The 21029-nt window shown below is 43.2% G+C and overlaps 1 protein-coding gene across 2 annotated transcripts in view; it reads right to left on the bottom strand.

Annotated features, from left to right (window-relative positions):
- Positions 1-21029, bottom strand: part of CERS6 (ceramide synthase 6) — a 443580-nt gene that overhangs the window by 252687 nt on the left and 169864 nt on the right. For both annotated transcript variants that reach the window (XM_088474898.1, XM_088474899.1), the window contains exons 2-3: positions 4749-4854; positions 798-928 (exon numbers count right to left, since the gene is read on the bottom strand). In XM_088474898.1, coding sequence (XP_088331024.1) covers positions 798-928; positions 4749-4854 — 237 coding nt within the window. The remainder of the gene's footprint in view (positions 1-797; positions 929-4748; positions 4855-21029) is intronic.

Genomic DNA, 21029 nt, shown 5'->3' with positions numbered 1-21029 from the left:
TTTACTCACCATTCTCTTCCACATAAGTCCTTCACATCTCAATATTATATACTATATGTGATACCTACACCCAGATTTTCTCTTCTGCCACCACCAGGGCCACCAAGACATTGGGTGTTTCCAAGCACTGTTGAAAGGGGCACGTGGTCACTTGAAGGAGCATGGTGCAGAGGAAGCACAGCCACACTCTATGTGGTGCCCTCTGCAGTTGCTTTACAGCGATGTGGCTAAGGGGAGAGTGAGCACACCATCTTGAGATGTGGTTATGCCTCCTCTGCATTCCCTGGCTCCTAGAGAGGCCCAAGTCCCTTGCCCCCAGCCCCCTAACCCTCTCAATACTCTTTCTAACTCCATTTTTAACACTTGAAGCATAAAGATTTTCGCCCACATATAAATGTGTACTTTTGAGTGGAGTTTACTGAGATAAGATAAAATACAAAGTTTTACATTGCCTCAACTAGTGTTACCCTGACCATGCAATCTTACTAAGGCAGACACGGGAAGGATCACTTGGGCATCATCAGTCAGTTTGAATTTCGAAAACCGGTAGTAGGAGAGGATTATAATGCTGGAGCCTTCAGCAAAACCTAAAGGTAAGTAGAACTTTGTATTTTCTCTTATTATATTCAACTCCAAATAATTGTTTTGGGGGAAATTATTCTTTATCACTATTTTAACTCCAACCACGTACTAACACAAATACATCACTAGTAAGGTAGAGCAACCATCAATATACTTGTACAGTATGTGTACATTATGCACTTTGTAAAACACAGCAAAAGTAAGGAGTCACGTACATGCTCTCACAGAAACGAGTTAGAATACTCGGCTTTTCTTGATTCCTCCTCTGCCGAAACCAGCGCTGAATACTGCGCACGTCCCAGTCCAGTTGCTTCGAAAGCCCCTCTAGTCTCTTTTCATCAGGATGCTGTAAAGTACATACTGATTATTTAATATTGTATTTAAAGGAATAAAAACAATCTGGATTGATTGAGTATTTATAACACCAATAATTTAGATCTTACATATGCACTTACAAGCTACTTTCATTTACATGTTATGCTGTTTATGGACCTACTTTTGGCTGTGATTTATTTTAGCAGGTTACCTAACAAAATTTAAACTCTAGTGTATTTCATGCCCTGTGCTATTTACTTATAGCACATAATAATACACTGGTATTGTTTTTAAGTGGCTGTTTTTAAGAGTAAAATTGCCAGGAAATATGTAATTGCAAAAGTGTGTAGTAAAAATTAATTACAATAATAGTAAATTGCCTTATCAATAGGAGTATAGTTCAAAGAGTCCATCTGTCAAGGACACACACTGTACATTACAATATTCACAAGAATGCAGTTTATTGTATAAATTAGGAACCAGTGACTTCTCTGAAGCAATCATTGTATGGCCTAAATCAATATCCATAAGTCTATCAAGTCACTAGCAGCCTGATGGCAGTAAACACTTTGGGGCAGATTTACTAAGGTGTCATTTACTCAAATTGCAGATTTTTATGCACTTTGATGTGTGGTTTGTAAACTGCCCAATTTATTTAAAGCCAAACTACTTAACAAAGCGCATGAATCAAAACCCCTCAATCTCAGACCACAATCCAAATTTTTACAAATGGGAAACATGCAGATGCAATGTACTAAGTAGCAGTCTCCCAAAGTGCTTAGCAAACTGCCTCTTATTAGATAAAAAAACACATTTCTCACAGACAAGCTAGTTCAAACTACTGTACATGGTGCTTGTGCTATCACGTCTTGCAGAATGAAAAAATAAATAAATAAAGCTAAACAATAAAGTGCCTCCATTAAAGTATCTAACTATTGGACCTACTCGCCACTGGACCCAGTCCCCTGGAAAGAGGAGGGGGTGTGGGGCGAAAAAATGATTGGGTATCTGATCCTGCAGAGACAGAGTACCACTCTAATAAGTCTAGCACTGGGCTCCTACTGGCATGCCTGATCTTTCATTACCAGGAAAGAGATTTCAATATACAGAGCTAGCAAGTACTGGCAGCCTATAAGTGTTCATGCATGCTGACACTTGTAGAACTACAAGTGCCAGCTTGCACATATGCCTACCCTCCAACATGACCCCTCCCATTAGGTACAAAATGCTCTGCTCCTGGACTTCCCACCTAATTACTGATTGCAGTCACCTGTGTTGAGATAGTTATTTCATGAGAAGGGTGTTTCAGCACAGGTGTCTGCAATCATAAATTAAGAAGGAAGTCCAGGAGCAGAGCATTTTGTACCTAATGGAATGGGTCATGTTGGAGGGTCTGCATATGTGCCAATGCATACTCGCACTTGAAGCTGACTTACCCATTCTTGAATTTGAGGGAGAGTATCCTGGCTCCTAGGAAGGTGGTAAACTCTCCACATCCCGCCGCTTCTCAGGTGAAGTGGGCGGGGCAAGTGGCATGATGATTTGGTATGAATTGTACCATCATTGCACCAAGATGTCATGGGGCTGAAACACAAATATGCAATGCATGGTGCATAATTGTCAATGAAGAGGGATCTCCCCCTTCATGGACCTCCTGAAGTGGGAGTTACCAAGTTTCACAAGAGAATGCATCATAATTTACAGTATTACCATTAACCAATGGCTAGGGGTACAGAAGAGGCACATTGCTACTCAGGTGTGAGGTCTCAATCATTCTTATAACCTCTCAGAGGAACAGGTTTGGTGCTGAGTAGACTGGGCTTTCAGAAAATGGAAAGTAGGGGACTTTTAATTTTATCTTTACTGTCTGTTCATTGAAATACAAGTGAGCCTGTTGAAGTGGTTCACAATCAGACCTTACAAGCTGACCACAGTATTCTTTGTAAGACACTCTGGGGTATATTAACTGAAGTGCGGGTTTTTAGAAGTGAAGATGTTGCCCATAGCAACCAATCAGATTCTACTTAACAGGCAGCACAGACGGTGTAATTGTTAGCATTACAGGTTGAGTCTCCCATATCCAAATATTCCGAAATACGGAATAATTTTGGCATGACTGAGAAAATGAAACCTTTGATATTTGATGGATCAATGTACACAAATTTTATCTAAAGCACAAATTATTACAAATATTGTATAAAATTACCTACAGGCTTTGTGTATAGGGTGTATATGAAACATAAATTAATTTCATGTATATACACAAACTTTGTTTGAGCCACAAATTTATTGAAAATATTGTATAAAATCACCTGCAGGCTGTGTGTATAAGGTGTATATAACACATAAATGCATTCTGTGTGTATATTGGGGTCCTATTCCTAAGATATTTCATTATGGTATGTAATTATTCCAAAATACGGAATATTCCGTTATCCAAAATACCCCTGGTTCCAAGCATTTTGGATATGAGAGACTCAACCTATACTACCTCACAGCACTGTGGTCATGGGTTTGATTAACACTAAGGCTATAACTGTGTGGAGTTTGTATATTCTCCCTGTGCTTGTATAGGGTTCCTCCGGGTACACAGGTTTCCTCACACACTCAAAAAATATATAGTAGGTTAATTGGCTCCCAACAAAATTAACCCTAGTGTGTATGTGTGTGAACATGTGGTAGGGAATATAGATTGTAAGCTCCACTGGGGCAGGGACTGATGTGAGTGGCCAAATATACTCTGTAAAGCGCTGCGGAATATGTGTGCACTTTAGAAATAAATACAAATGTATCTAGCACCTTCTAGAAGATAATAGCTAGAATCTGATTGGTTGCTATGGACAACATCTCCACGAGCGGGATGCAGCAAAGGGAGAAATGCAATCAAGCCTTGAAATGCGTGTTTGACCGTATTTCTCATATGCACCAAGCCTCTGAATGCGTTGCACTCTGGGACTTTGATGTGGTGGTAACGCCATCTTCAAATGGTGTTACCCTATAGAAGCCTGTGGGCTGCTCTCCACAGAGTGCTGAGAGAGATCCAATCGGATCCCTCCCAGCACCCCTGTGGCGCATGAGTCATTCTGTGCATGTGCAGAAGAACGTCAGAGGACCTGGAAGTCCCTCATTCGCAAAATACAGCTCTTACCAAGGAGAGTGGTCCTTTGCACATTCTTTCATGCATACCGGCGTAATGAACGCTGACATGCATGCGAAGAGCAATGGGATGCGTCCCGCCTCACTTCTAAAAACCGCACTTTAGTAAATAAACCCCTCTGCCAAACTGCAAAGTAAAAACAGATTTTTCACATTTGGTTTTACTGTGTGGTTTGGCCTAAACTGCAGATGAGGGATTTACAAACGCCACACGTCGGATGCGGCCTGAGATTTCAGACTCAAAACTGCAGGATAACAAATCCATTCTTTGTCTATAAGAAGATGGCTTTCTAATAATGTAAAAACACTTAAATACATTGCCAGACAAATGGAAAACTACTTCTATAAAATCTGTTAACTGACAATCAATAACACAACACAATGTTGCTATTGTGCCGGCCCAATGGTACGCCCACATTAGGTAAATGGTACGCCCACATTAGGTAAATGGTACGCCCACATTAGGTAAATGGTACGCCCACATTAGGTAAATGGTACGCCCACATTAGGTAAATGGTACGCCCACATTAGGTAAATGGTACGCCCACATTAGGTAAATGGTACGCCCACATTAGGTAAATGGTACGCCCACATTAGGTAAATGGTACGCCCACATTAGGGTGATCTGTACAGTCACTTGTAACTTGAATTGGTAAATAGAAAGCGATGCCTGTTATTACCCAGCAGTACTGTACCTTTGTGATAGCAGTGAAGACCTTTTCCAGGATAGCATTGTGCTGGGCTTTCTGTGGGCCACTGGCTTGTATTTTCAGCGCTAACGCACACGGCTTAGCTATAAACCTAGAACAAATGAAAAGCAAAATGTTTTAATTGAGTACTAATTTATAAAAATTTCAGTAACCAAAACAACCAACTACAATCCAAAACATACAAGATAATATTAAATACAAAGCATCTTGCAGTTCAAACATAGAATGTAGCCATCATACTAATAAATAAATACATTCCAAGTTTACCATAAATGTAATTTGCAGAACACATACAATGGTACTAGATATATTATACTATACAAGCAAGCATAAAACAATAGTAACTTCGGTGCAGACTGAGAAAAATATCATCTTGTACAGAGTATACAGTATAATACATTTCCCTCCAAAAAAACAAAGAAATAAACAGCATAAACAGTAGGCCGCAAGAATGTAGTATCCTCCATTTACTAAATGTGGTCAAATGGCATATATAACTACAGTAGATAAATATCAGTTGTATATATCTACTGTATTTAACTCCAAATCCATCTACAAACCCGTAAGCTATACTGCAGGCACCTCAAACTGATTCAACGGCATTTTGGCGTATTTAGATTGTAGCCATCTCAGATAAATCCTGTTGTACTTGGATTCAGTTTTACGAGTAATATATAAATGTTTTTCATGGGATATTGTATTTTCTAGAGCAACCCACATTTGAAACTCAGGACCTGTAGTAGCCACCCAAGCTCTTGCAATACAGACCTTGGACAATGTGCAAAGATTAAGAATGTATTGTCTAGTGTGCCTGTCAAAAACATTCTCAGCCAAGGTACCAAGAGTGCAAATCACCGGGCTTAATGCAGACTGAGGTATATCTGATGAAGCAATCACTCCAATCACCTGACCTCAGAAACTATGTACCTTTGGACAAGACCACAGAAGGTGCCAAAAAGTCCCTTGGGAACTCATACATTTGGGGCAAATATTGTCAGCCCGACCCAAATTGAAGGATGCGCACAGAGGTGAGATAGGTTCTATGACATTTGACTAATTGAATTTGCTGAAACCTGATCGCTGCCATAGATTCTCTTGGACTACCAAGGGCCATAGCCCAGTATTCATCACACATTTTTTTTAAGACCGTTTAGATTAGGTGAGTGAAAAGCTTTCATAATAAAAGGTATAAAGACACGAGAGAGATTTATGAGGACCTAAGGACAACAAAAATAGCTTGAGTGCAGGGTCCTGTAAAGTCGGGAGTGCATCTGCAAACTGAACATTTAAAGCATGCCTAAGCTGTAAATAGCTGTAAATAGCTATAGAATAGCATGGAAGGAGGGTTAAATATACTACACAATTGGGCAAATGATTTCAACACGGTACCATCATAGACCTGTCTCAGTGAAGCTATTCCTCTGCTACCCAATACTTTCCCAGCTTCTAAGCATAATAATTTCGGTAGAGCCTTAGCTTTCCATAAGGGAGTATCAGGGTCAATAACTGTATAACCAAAAGCTACAATTTTTAACAAAATTATCCCTCATATAATTTAGAGATGATATGTACCCTATTTCAGCATGAGACTGGATGAAAAGGCAAACACAGCATTGGAAGCAGAAACTCTGTTTTTTTACAGTTTAACTCCATAATAGGATGTGACTGAGATATGGAATTATATTGGAAAGCTCTTTATCCCTAGATATTCTACAGCAAGCTGAATTCTTCCACTAAGTAATTTATTTTGCTGATTGTATTACAGTATACGAGTATATAGTTAAGTTTCTAGAATAAAATTACCAGGTCATTTCCTAAACAGTTGTATAGAGGTGTTAAGTTTTTGCCCGTGATCCCCTTGAAGATGACAATTGATTATTCAATCATTTGTGAGCCAAACACTCTCACTTTCTATTTCAAAGTGTTTCCTATAGTGTTAACATCAAATGCTCAATGTGTTTCTCTTATTGTATGGCACTAAAGAATACATCAAAGGCATTACAAGTATTTTTATCTTTGAATCTATTTTGGAACTATACATGTTTGTAGGCTATGCACGTTTAAAGAGAACTTTTATAAACAGTTCATAATGGTGTTAGGGGATGTAGTCAGCATCCGACAGTCAGGATGCCGATGGTCACAATACCGACTGTCAGAATACAGACAGATTGCAGAGGTAAGTATTAGAATTAGGAAGAGGCTTAGGGATAAGGGGAAGCTTAGGCACTAGCGGGAGGGTATGAGTTGGTTCTGGTTGTGAAAATACGGGGGAGAAAGGGGATGTAGTTATGATCCCGTTGGTTGTGATGCTGGCGCTCAGAATGCCAGCGCCAGAATCCCGACACCAGTCAGAATCCTGGCGCCAGCATACTGACTGCTGACATCCCAATGGTAAGTATTGGGGTAAGGGTGAGGGTTAGGCACTAGGGGAAGGGTTAGGCTGTGGGAGGGGAGGGTTAGGATTAGGCACTAGGGGGAGGGTTAGGCTGCAGGACAGGAGGGGTAGGCTGCGGGAAGGGTGGGTTAGGGGGAGGGTTAGGGTAAGGGTTATAATACTTACAGAAATCTATCGGGATTCGGACTGTCGGGGTGCCGCTGTTGAGATTCTAACTGTCGGTATTCTGTTGTCGGTATTCTGACCATCGGCATCCTAACCCTGCTGGATCCTGTACCCAACCCGGTGTTAGGAAACAATTAGGGACAACTCTCACGAAAAGTTAGAGCATTTGCATATCTTGCATCCATGTAAATTTTGGTGGGACTGTCCCGTTTTGAGGGTTCTGTTCTGTCCCTCAGCCACGATAGGGACTGTGTTGTCCCATTCACTGCTGCTCTGCCATGAATGGGTGCCATGCGTATCAATGAGAGGATGTTTGGAGGGGCATAAGGAACAGTCTAGCACTTTGCACACTCCCTACATCACATGTGGCGACGGCTCCTGTCCTCATCTTCTTACATAGTATGTAGGCATGCACACATAGAACACGCTTTTATTTTTTACTTGCAGCTTAGATATCGCTTTAGGCTCCCAAATGCATTTTAATGTGTTAAATGTAGAATTAATGTTCCAAAATGGTTAGTTTTAAGCATCGGACCCATTTACACATGTTTTACACAAACTAGACAGGCATGCAAGTGCTCATGAGGCCTTAATAACAGTATGTCAGGTTAGTTATGTAAAATCCAGACATTAAGAAATGGGATGGGTACGGGATGCCAGCGTTCAGGATCCCGTCGGTAAGAATCCCGACGCCGGCATCAAAATAGGGTCAGAATACCACACGTCGGTTGGTATCCTAACCCTCTGCCTAACCCCTAACCCTCCCGTAACAGTGCCTAACCCTAACATCACCCCTAGTGCCTAAATCTAACCTCCCCGTTCCTGCACCCTAAACCTAACCCTCCCCCCTTAGTGCCTCACCCTAACCCTCCGCCATATGTAACACACTAGTGTCTAGATTCTGGCGCCGGGCGTTCTGACAACCAGAATCTCCTCCATCAGTATTTTAACCGCATCCCTTAAGAAATACATATTACATGCTGAAATGAGTGGTGATGTCACAATTTTTACATGTTTGCAACTGTGCAGCAGAATGCATCTGAAGTCATTCCAATATATCTAGTCAACAAGTGAATATACAAATTTATTTAGGAGGTTACAGAAAAAGAACAATAAGATGGAGAGTTTACAGGATTTGTGCAACACAAATGGCTACAGCACAGACTGTCGTAGAAATTTGAAGGGGTATTATTATAAAATGTCTATTGTTAGAGGCATGTAATTGGATAGCACCATGGCAACGCTATTTACAATGTAAGGAAACAGGTCAGTACTTGTCTGATAAGATCCCATGAAGTTGGAGGATGAAGTTTTTGTATGAGCTACAATTCTATATCAATAATCATTTCCATGAAAAACACATTCTTTAATTATGTAGCATAGATATCTTCTCTGTCAGGGATGTTCATCACTGGGTAAGTCAATAATCCTCTCTGTGATATTAAACATATGCGGCCGGCGGTAAATCATACTGAATTCTAAACATGGTCATTATGGAAGTACAATGCAGGAGACAGAGAATGTAGGCGCATGGCATAGCAGCACCTCCTATTATGTTTAAAATTAGGCTGTGCAGTCCAAGCCCCCCCTTGCTAATTATGGAAGTAACCGTTTTGCTGCAGTTCTGAGATAGCACATTCCCAATTTCCTGTCAATATATTCAAATAAATTATGTTTACTTACACTAATCAATATATCTTCCCATAATCTACTTATTAAGTATTTTACTCTGACAGTTGGCTGATTAATTTCTAAAATGCATTAAGCTGCTTATGATATTTTACAGTACTGTAGAACAATATATATCGCATACGGCAGTGATAAAAAAAAAGTAACATACAATAAAACCTGTAATATGATAAGGCTGCATTTGTCATTTATTAGAGGAAAACAATAACTCCCAATTGTCCCTATCTATGTGGAATTATCTAAATTTGAGAAATACCAACGCCTATGTAAATCCCGACACTGAAACACTGAGGATGCCGGACCGATCGTCCTCTATGCGGGTAAGTATTTACTTAGCCTGGGGATGGGGGCTTAGGTTTAGGGACCCCCGGGGGGACATAGTGTTAGGCACCCCCTGGGGAAGGTTACGGTTAGGCTAGGGGAAGGGGGGGTTAGGGATAGACACTAGGGGGGAGGCTAGGGTTAGGCACCCTCCCTGGGAGGGTTAGATTTAGGGTGCAGGGAGGGGGGGTTAGGTTTAGGTACCCATAGGTCTGTATTTGATCTGCCGGCATTACATACCGATTCGTTTGATAGGACTATACTGCGTTTGTGACAATCAGCTTGGTTATCCCAACTCCCAGGAAGATAGGAGGTATGTCCACGCTCACCATGGTGACCTACACACTCCTGCCCCTGGTTCGCTCGCAATTCAAAGGGGCATGGCCTAGTACTGCACATACCAAGGAGATAGAACTGTGCTCAAATGCCACATGACCAGACCCATTTTGTACTCTGCGTACAAATAAAAGGGGTCAATTCAATGAGCTGTGAGTCAGCTTGCGGTGGGAGTGAGGCCATATGCCGCACTTACAGTATCCCCGGACTCACTAATTTTTCTTTGCAGCCAAATAGGGATGCATACAAATGTCTGCGAGTCCAGGATAAGATGAGATGCCATTGTTGCATTGCAACAGCACTTGCCCTGCTCACAGCTAATTGATTTGACCTCTAAATGTATTTGCTCTCCTTGTATGAGAACATGGTTTATCCAGGTGCAAAGTTACAGATGTCACCTCTAGCATCTTTGCCAATCACACGGCAAATGTGCGCACAGATCACACCATGCATTTAGACGTGACCTCGTGCGCCACGCTACGCCATGCCGCTCGCTATGTTTGCACCATGCAATCCAATGGAATTGCGGGTTGGGAATGCAGCGCGCGTACCCATTTGCACCGTGCAATCCAATGGAATTGCGGGTTGGGAATGCAGCGCACGTACCCATTCAAGGTTGCGCGATTCGCACCATGCGTGGCGTGAATTGCCGCACAAGCGGCAAAGATGCAGGAGGACACATCTGTACTTGCTTTTCTTTGCTTTGCTGCCAAGGTTAGCAAGACACACTCCAAATGTCACACTCCACAGGCATTAAGGGCCTCATTCAGAGGCGGTCGGAGGATGCAAGCGGTCGCTCAGAAACTGGGCGGCCACTTGCATCCTGACCGCCCACCTGTGTTGCGGTCGTTAGGCTGTGGGTTAACACCCACAGCTCTAACGACCGCTCCGGTGATGGCTTACGGGGCTTACGACGAGACCCTAGGGTAGGGTCTCCCTTGTCGTAAGCCCCGGAGAGCTTCTGGCTCTGTCAGAGCCGGAAGCTCTCCACTGACATCACTAGTGATGTCAGTGGGGCCGCCCCCAAACGATAGGCATTCCCATGGGAACGCCTCCGTTTGGGCTGCCACCCCCCCGGCCCGCCTTCCAAACGGGGCGAACTGTCAATCAACATCGACAGCTCGCCCCCTTTGGATCGAGACCCGCTACGACCGGCGCTGTCGGTCATAGCGGGTCTCACGCATGTACACGACGGCGCCGGCGTGCGCATGCTCTGTGGGGGGCCATCGACCCGGTCCAAACGCATCGGCGCTAACGACCGGGCCTGAATGACCCCCTAAGTTCCATGTCTGAAGTTAAAAATGCCATTAAAGGGTTAAAACTTAAATATCCAGGTCAGCAGTCTGATGGGAATTAAATAAAATTCCTTTTCAATCATTAAGCAGATCATCTATCGTACTTAGGTACTACTATAGCATATTTGAATGTGAATACCCCTTTTACAATTCCGACTATGTAAATGCCCTTCCCAAGAAGTACAGGGACCCAAATATATCAGCTTCTTACAGGCCAATCTCCCTTTTGAATGTGGAGAGCAAGATGTTTAATTAAATATGAGCTTAACGGTTAAACAAAGTATCGCCTTTCGTCATACAGAGGAATCAGTAAGGTTTCTTTTGTAGTTGGAATTTTTCAGCCAATTTAAGACATTTTCCGGCATCTGAATAGCTTTAGTTTATCTTAATGCAAAGAACAGGCCTTTAATCTTGTAACCTGGGATCATTTGTTTGAAATCCTAAAGAGACCCTGCCATAACATTTTATACAATATTTAAAAATGCTATACTCCTCTCCTATTACCCTACATGGCAAACATGTTTTTCTCAGACTCATTTTAAATGTATGTAGGCACCCGTCCAAGTTGCCCACTGTCCTCTTTCTTGTCTATCCATGGAATTTGTTAGGCTTGTAGCTAAAAAGGAATACACGGAAACTATTTCTTGTGATATGCTGTTATGTGATTCCAAGCCTGATACGTCAGATACAGAGGCTGTGATATATGACACTATGGTCCCCTTTTTGTGGCTGATGTGTGGTGACAGTTTGATTGACCTTTAGCTGTATGGAGGTGGAGCTTAGGGTGTGTCGTGTTAGTTTATGGTGTTTGGGTGGCTTTAGATCAGCCAATTTGTTCACTGAATTTACATCCCTACCTCCCTCCCCTTGTTGTTGTCTGTCATTTTGTCAGCTTTATTAGTTGGTGGGAAAGTACAACAGTCCAGTAGCTATCTTGCTACACTAGGTAGGCTGATTTTACCCAACTGGGGTCAGCAGCTCCATCTGGCCAATTGACTTTCATATTGGTATGGGAGTCAGAGAACCTCACTTCTCTGCAATTGCTGTTAGACCAATTAGCCAGGCGCTGTAAGATGTGAACTTGTGTAAGTCAAGTGGCTCCACTGATTGGCTGGCCATTCTTTCTTCCGCCATCATACAATTTTACTTTAATAATAAAGCTGACCAATTTTAACACCATCTATATCTCAAGTCTATTATCTACATACTGTAGAGTATTAAGGTCTTATGGTTATTTGATTATGTGTTTGGGTAGAAGCTATGTTTTTGAGTATAGGATACATTTTAGAGCATTGTCTCCTAATACCAGGCACAATAGGCATTATCAGGGATTCCTGTCACTGATCACAGTTTAAGCTAGCACACAATAAAAATCTAAATTTTGGAAATTATTGTTTCTCCTAACCCTGAATTTCCCCATACTGTAACATATACTGTATATAAGCCCCTGACACACTCAACAAGTTAAATGTGATCCGCAAACCAATACATTTTCCTAAAATCTCTTATCCAATACAAATGTTACCCATTAAGACAGTGGTCCTAGAACTGGCAAGGGAGCCACAGGTGGTTAATCCAGTCTCCAATCAAATGACCTAGGACTGCATCTTAAAGTGGCCATTTACACAGACTGTGTTACTTAGTGCAACTCTTCTGAGCTCGGTGTCACGACTCATATCTCTACTGTGACACGAGAAAACTACTTAATGCAGCAGCAGTGATCGCTCGCACTGATGGCGGCGGAATTAAAAAAAAACAAGAGCAAAAGAAATATAATGAGGCCCAATGGCAGAAGGAATCTCTCAGCAGCCATTTAGCAGAGCTGTCTTCAGCTGCCAATAAAACAAGGGCTCCTGCAATAACCATATAGCTATACTAATTGTAATTGCATGTCAGGCATTATAACGGGAGGGGGAAGGGGTCTTGGAAGGGGACTGATAAGAAAATAAATGGCATGTGGGGGAGTCTGATGGACATTACAAGACAAATGAGGGAGTCATGCCCATGGGGGAGGGTTTCATATGCATATAAATGGCATGTGGGGAGGTAGGAGCACATGTAGTAAGGTCTGATGGGCATTATAAGGAGGTCTGAGGGTATGTGGGGGATCTGAGAGGCATATAAATGGCATGTGGGGAACTTTTGCTCAATACAAAAGACGGAAGTTACTTTAGTTTGCGCAATAAATGTAGTGTATTTGTGATTGGAGCTCAGTATCATGCAGATGCTCATACACAACCTTATTCCACCATTTAACTCTATAAAAAGTATATTGCACAATGGGGATAGGTAAAATACACAAAATCACAAATAAACTGTATTGTTTTATCTGATTAATGTGGGGAACTTTTGGCCTACAGCCTGTAGGGGAACCGGTATGTAATGCCGGCTGTCGGGTTGCCTCCTGTCACAATACCGACAGCGGCATCCCGATGGTTGGTATCCCGACAGGGGTCGGGTAAGTATACTTACCCTCCCACTGTCTGCCCCTAACCCTCCCTTCTTGCAGCCTAACCCTAACCCTCTCCACCCAGCACCCTAACACTAACCCTCCCCGTTAGCACCTAAACCTAAGTTTACTCCATTTGTGCCTAAACCTAACCCTCCCCCCTTAGTGCCTAACCCTAACCCCCCCTAGTGGTGCCTGACCCTAACCCTCCCCCTAGGGGTGCCTAACCCTAACTCCCCCCAAAACCTAACACTAACCCCGCTAATTTACCTAAACCTAACCCTCCCCCCCGGCTAACACTAAGGGCGCCCCAGCTTACCTTTGTTCTAGCTGTCGTCTTCCTGGATTCCGGCGATAGGCGTCGGTACTTCGACGTCTATCTTAACTCCCTTGTAGGGATTCTAGTGTCGGCATTGAGACTGGCAGGGTCTCTTAACTACATTCCATCTGTAGGTGTGTTGTGAAATAGTTACCAAGACCCCAGGGCGCTGCTTTACAGAAAGTTTGTGAACCACTGCTTTAAGCTCATTTTGTGGAAAGGTAGAAAATGTAGGATATTTTATTATAAGATACTTGCTGATAAAGGTTTAGAAACACATCTGGTTTTCACATCTGAAGCTATTGAAAGTCATTGTAGATTGGTTCAGTGACGATGAATGCTGAACTGCAGTTTGAGTATTAACATTTCACACATTTCTTGCAAGCAGCACACCTAAACGTTTCGAAATTACATTCCTCACACACCCCCTTCTAATGCAACTGAAGGATTTCTTTAAGGACCCTTACTACACAAGGCTATATGTAGATATATAAAAAACAACACAATGCCAAATTGTGATCCCTTATGAGGCCACCCAATTCCCCCCCAGGGCTACGTAACTCTTCTTTCTCTAGTTGATATTTGAAAGGCATTGCATAATCTAATATATATATTTGCCCTGGAGTCCAACTAAAGGATGATTACTCCATACTGTACTCTCGGTTTTTCAAGTATTTGAAAGCAATACATTACGTCAACCCTTTAGTGTTTATAAACCAGACATCTTTATTCCAGACATGACAGAACAAATAACACATATTTCGAAAAGAAGCAGATATAAAGTGAGACATTTACATAATGTCAAATAAATACAGAAAAGTTCTGGGCCAAGTCACTAATGGCATGGCAGAAAAATCTGGGGGCAAATATAGGGATAAACAACATTCTGATAGGAATATGAAAGCCTTCACTGCTGCCTCTCCTTAAGAACTGCATCTGAAATTTACAAATAGGGCTTATATATCACAGGCACAGAGAAAATACTGGCAACAGAAGAAACGGGTAGATGTTTGAAATGTAAATTCTCTCAAGCTGATTTTATACATTGCGTGCTGTCATGCCGAAGAAAATCCTGGTAAATGGTTCTACACTTCAGATTCTGTGGGGTAGATGTACTAACTTAGCCCTGGAGAGAGATAAAGAGGAGAGAGATAAAGTTTCCACCAATCAGCTCCTAACTGTCATTTTTCACACAGCCTGTAAAGTGACATTTTGGAGCTGATTGGTTTGTACTTTATCTCTCTCCAAGGCTTAATACATCTTATGTCTTGAAACTTAACTTACAAAAAGATTCTGTAAGTTACTATGCATCGATAACTGGAAAGAAACTTTTCTGATCCTCAAAACTGCCCTTACCATGCTGTAATCGTTATTTTCTTTGTAGCAAAAATATAAGTATACTATGAAATTGGCTTACACTAAATCTAGTATTTCAGTAGATTAAAAGCTGAGATATTGAAGGTTTTTAAGTTAGATAGGATAAGAAGGTTTAAATTCTATAAAAAATGTGAATATGTGGAATCACTAATAACTCATATGATCCTCTCAATCACACCAGTAATAATTTACAAGGGAGCATTTCTCAAATATGCCATTGCCAAGGCAAAATATATTATCTCCTCAATATATGCATAATGGCACTAACTTATTGGTACAGATGTGTTTTCATGCACCTATGGAGAAATTTACTAAGGGTCGAGTTTAGCCAATTTGCTGGTTTTCAGTGGTAAACACCCAATTTAGCAAGTCAGTGATTTACTAAGGGCCAATTTGCATAGATTTTGCATGCCAACCCCTAATTTGCAAAACCAAATCATGGCTTCTCACAATTGGACCAAACATCCTTGGAATAAGATTGACATCACTGAAAATCACAAATTTACTAAGATTCGTGTCTGCAAACTCTCACACAAATCACCAAAATCACTAATCAATGCACAAAATGAATTGAGGCCAAAAAAAATTTGTGTTGACGTGAATCCTGCAAGGATCAGTGCGATATGTGCAGGCTTTTGTGTTAAAAGCTTATTTAAAGGGTTCATTTAATAATAAAAAAAACAATATGGGGTCCCCCCCAAAAGCACAATTAGCATCGGGCTTTGCGAGCCAGTCCTGGTATGTGAGAATACAGGGGAAAAATATGGCTTCTCAGACTGGCCGTCACTGAAGGATACAGTCCTTCTCAGAGGAGTCTCTGGACACTCCCACGTATGCCACAGCAGCCCAATGTACACAGTGTCCACCGTGACACAACAGCCTCATGCCAGCTCAGATGCACACTGAACTCTCTTCCCAGGTACTGTACCTCCCTTGGTGGGGAACTCCCTCTGTAATAACCTAAGCTGGGTTAGCCGAGAGCTAACAGGGATTTTCACTGCTACCATATTCGTAGAAGGTATTACTGTGAAACAATCTGAGATTTCTCCAGCTAAGCCGCTGATTAGTCTACACAACGCTTCCCTATACACTAGTATGGGGAGCGCAATCCATAGAAGCACGTTTGCTTTCCGTTCAACTTCTAAAAAAAAAAAATTTTCCTTCTCAGGATACCTCTTCTCCAAGGGGAGAAGAGCATGGAAGACTGCTGTCTTCTTGCCTTCTCCCTGTTCTTCCCTACCCCGAACTGACTCCAGCCAATCAGTGGAGAGAAGCAGTGATGCTTCTTCTCCATACTCCCCTTATTCTATCTATCTATCTATCTATCTATCTATTATTTGGTATTGTTGACGCCTGCTGCAGGAAGGGGGAGAAGCAGCAGCGGGTAATGGCATGCTGACTGTGTCCATCTCTCCTTTCCCTACCTTGGCTGCTGTATTCCAGGCTCTGGTAACACTGCGGGAGTTCTCTTTGGGAGTCGGGAAGGCTGAACGTCGGGTACTGCCTTTCACAAAAGTCCTTACGCTTGCTGATTCTCTCCGCCGACGGAACTTCCTGGCTCATGCGCAGAGGCATCCAGCTTGCAGAGCTCAAGATATAATGGAGTACCACTCATAACCAAAGGAACACGAAGGGGCCAGCTTTTCGGATCGCTTCTACAGACAGGAAAGTATACTTGAATACCTACTATATATCAATATGAGGCGATATATAGTGATAGTAAACACACAGCATACAGAAATCTACTTGAATAGACCCCTATATGCAGCTGAGCGGAGTCTTGCTTTAGGGCTCCCCCATCTACTCTTCTTGTCTGGCCATCTGTTAACGCATGGCTTCCAGCTGTGGCACCACTGAAAGCCATTCAGCACTTCGGACCCCCTCTCAGTCCCATGTACCTCACCAACTGGCAAATGTCATCTCAATCTATTTATACTAGTGGGTCTGGAGCCAGAGACCATCCTGCTAGTGGCATGTGCCACTGTAGCACTATCCCACACCTCCTCTGCACCTGCCACTCCGAAACTGAGAGATTGCTCCACTGGTAGGATACAGCTTTTAGGGGCATATCTATACAAAAAGAATGCAGGATATCCCCTAAAAGCAACCATTTTCAGGGGATAATCACAAATATTAATAATCCCGTGAATGTAACTGAGGGAGACCATCGTAGTTATTGGAAATATCTGCTGCACTCCCCGAGTTTCAATTGCAAATGCAGCCCCCATTTGTCTCTATGGGGACTGCTAATTAAATACCATCCCTTGAACTGTCCGCTCGCACAAGTCCAGTCTGATGACCGCACATGCACAGTAGCATGGCCAGATTCCAGAGATCACTTTACGTCTTACATATTGAAGCTCCAAACTCATTGAGTGTATTGTTTGCAGTCGCCTCACCACATTTCTTTCCTCCCACGCCCTCCTTAACCCTTTTCAGTCTGGCTTCCGTTCTCTTCACTTCACTGAAATTGCCCTCATGAAAGTCAGCAATGACCTCCTTGATGCCAAATCCAAAGACCACTACTCCCTGCTCATTCTTCTTGACCTCTCTGCTGCTTTTGACACTTTGGACCACCCTCTACTGCTGCATATCCTTCACTCCCTTGGTCTACGTGACACTGCTCTCTCCTGGCTGTCCTCCTACCTCTCTGACCGTTCCTTCTCTGTTTCCTCTCACGACACCTCCCCCACGCCACAGCCTCTTACAGTAGATGTTCCCCAAGGTTCTATTCTTGGACCTCTCCTATTCTCTCTATATACGTCCTCTATAGGTAAACTCATCCACTCTTTTGACCTCCATTATCACCTCTATGCTGATGATACTCAGATCTACCTTTCCTCACCTGATCTTTCCCCCTCTCTACTGTCTTGTATCTCCAACTGTCTCTCTGCTATCTCTTCCTGAATGTCCCAGCGATTTCTCAAACTTAATATGTCTAAGACTGAGCTGATCGTCTTCCCACCCTCCCAAATAACATAATTTCCCACTATTTCTTTATCAATAGATGGCATAACTATCTCATCTAGTCCCAAAGGGCCTGATTTAGACCTGCTTGCAAGCGGCTTGATGGTCCCCCACTGTGCACGTGCTGCATCCAGCATGTGCGAGCCCCATCCAGCGACTACTGGGCTCACTACAAGACGGGGCGGCTTTCGATGGTGAGCATAGGCGGGGAGTGAGGGTGGCAACACAACTGCAGGTGTTCCCTTGGCATTTGTGGGAAGCCCTACTGACATCATTACTGATGTCAGTAGTGGACTTTCTGCTCTATTAGAGCAGGAAGTCCACTCGGCCTTGTGGTAGCCGAGACCCTACCACTGGGTCTCGTCGCGAGGCCGATGGTCGCAATAATCGCGACGGCCTCCTGGCCGCTCGCACAAGCTGTGGGAAGTCTCCCACAGCTTAGCGAGCGGCCAGAGAAAAAAAAACAAGAAACACTCCTCTGGCAGCGAAGGGGTCTGAATCTGGCCCAAAGTGCGTTGTCTTGGAGTCATCCTCGACTCTTCCCTCTCCTTCAGACCACATATTCAGAACCTCTCACAGTCCTGTCATTTCCATCTCAAGAATATTTCCAACATTAGACCCTTTCTCACCCAGGATGCCACCAAAACCCTCATACATTCACTGGTCATCTCCAGATTGGACTACTGTAACCTCCTCCTATCTAGCCTCCCCAAATCCCATCTCTCTCCTCTCCAGTCTGTGCTCAATGCTGCTGCTTGGCTCATCTTCCTCTCCAAACACTCTACATCTGCCTTCCCTCTCCTACAAGCTCTCCACTGGCTCCTCTTCCCTTTCAGAATCCAATTCAAGGTTCTCACACTCACTTCCAAAGCCCTCACCCATTCCTCTCCCATTTACAGTACATCTCTGATCTCATCTCCCTTCACTCTTCTGTCCACCCTCTTCGTTCACATAAAACACGCCGCCTTTCATGCCAATTGATTACTTCCTCCCACTCCTGCCTCCAAAGTTTTGCCAGTGCTGCTCCCCACCTTTGGAACTCCCTCCCTCTCCCCATCAGACTCTGCACCTCTCTACAATCATTCAAACAAGCTCTTAAGAGCCACTACTTCATTACAGCCTTCCAGCTCTCACCCTAACTTGTTGCTACGTCTTCCTTCCTCCTCACCTACTCCATCTGTGTCACTCCTGTTTGTCTGCCCCTCCCTTAAAGAATGTAAGCTCTTTTGAGCAGGGCCCTCTACCCTCTTGTGCTTCTCTCTACTGTAATTTAATTTATCTCTTACTCCCCACTAGGGCAACTAACACTTGGCTCATTATGTGGGTATAAAGGTCGCTAATATAACAATGTTTATTATACATGTCCATGTCTTGCAATGTATTGTATTGTAAGTCACTGGTTACTTTTTTGTTTATGTACTTTGTAAGGCGCTGCAGAACACTTGTGGCGCCATATAAATAAATAAATAATAATAATAATATTGCAGGGACGGGTTCCTATCTGTTGCAAGGCTGATAAAAAATTAGAACTATCGGGGCCAATTCTCGATAACAAATAAAAATGCCCCTTAATCTTTAGCTTTATATCTTTAGTGAAGACTCCCAGTTTATCTCAGTATTTTCTATTACATTCGTTTCATTTGTGTGTATGGCTAACATGTTCACAAAGATGTCAAAATGTTTCAAAATGAGTCTACAACTTTTCTGTCACCTGCAAGCATTGGCGTAGCTATATTTTATGCAAGGGGTGCTATTGCTATTGAACTCAGAGGCTTATGGAGCCCCAGACCCAGTTCATATAGTTGTCTACCAAGTTCCCGAAATTGCCTGTTAAGAAATTGATTCTGGCCCATTGCCCAGGCCTGAAAACGGGGACTACTCAGTGGCGACCTCTCCCTTTCAGTAAGGCTCCACACTCATATGAACCATCTCCCACGCTCCAGCCTGTCTTCTTACCTGTTTGGCCACAGGGTCTGCAATCGTGCAATCCCATGCATGCACAGCAAACTGGCTGGCTTCTAGGGACTGCATCGGCCGCAGCCCCTAGAAGGTGGTACGGGCTTCCGTAATAGCAGGAGAGTGGCTTCCCATAGGAAGTGTTCTCTGCTATCACAGTCTGGACTGTGGGCTATGGGAACTGCCTGTTCTTATGGGACTGCCTGTCCGGTTGTGATTAGCAGGGAGCACTTACAATGGGAAGTCACTGCCACTGCTAGGCAGTCCTTAGTGGTGGATTATACTGGGGGAGGGTGGCAGTTTCACACTCACAGACACAGCTGAGCTAGTCAGTAAGCCCAGCACTGTTGGAGTAGGCTTTTCCTTGTATACAGCCTATGTGAAGCTGGCATGTGGGAATTTAGCTCAGAGATTAGGACTATCCCAGAAAGGGACAGAGTGCCTAAATTAAGAAAATCTCCACTCCAAGTGGAATTTCTTGCATTATAAAGTATCCCCTTAGGTAGGAGTTGGTTGGTCAATGCCCCCTGTGTGGCATAATGTGAACCTGGAGGCACTGTGTGGCATTATGTGTACTGGCAGCACTACAATGGGGCAAATTGTGAACGGGGGGAATACATTGTGGCATAATATTAACTAGTATGTGTGTGGTATAGTGTGAACTTGGGCACTTCTGGGGTATAAAATTAATGAAGGCACTACTATGGGGCATAAAATTAACAAGGGAGGTTGAGTATGGGATGCCGACGCTGGCATCCCGACAGGGTTATCATCACCTGTCGGTAAGTACTCTAACCCTACCCCTAAACCTAACCCTCCCTCCTCGCATGCTACACCTAACCCTCCCCCTGTAGCCTAACCCTCCCTTCAAACCAGCTTTACCCTAACCATGCCCTCCTCCCTGCAGCCCAACCCTAACCCTCACCCTAGTGCCTAACCCTAACTCTAAGCCTCACCCCACTACTTACCATTGTGATGCCGGAGGACGGGATGCTGG

The sequence above is a fragment of the Taudactylus pleione genome, unplaced genomic scaffold (genome assembly GCF_031769625.1).
Source record: "Taudactylus pleione unplaced genomic scaffold, aTauple2 ptg000156l, whole genome shotgun sequence".
Lineage (NCBI taxonomy): Eukaryota > Metazoa > Chordata > Amphibia > Anura > Myobatrachidae > Taudactylus > Taudactylus pleione.
The sequence above is the reverse complement of the archived record's forward strand: the minus strand, read 5'-3'. Positions and strand labels throughout refer to the sequence as shown.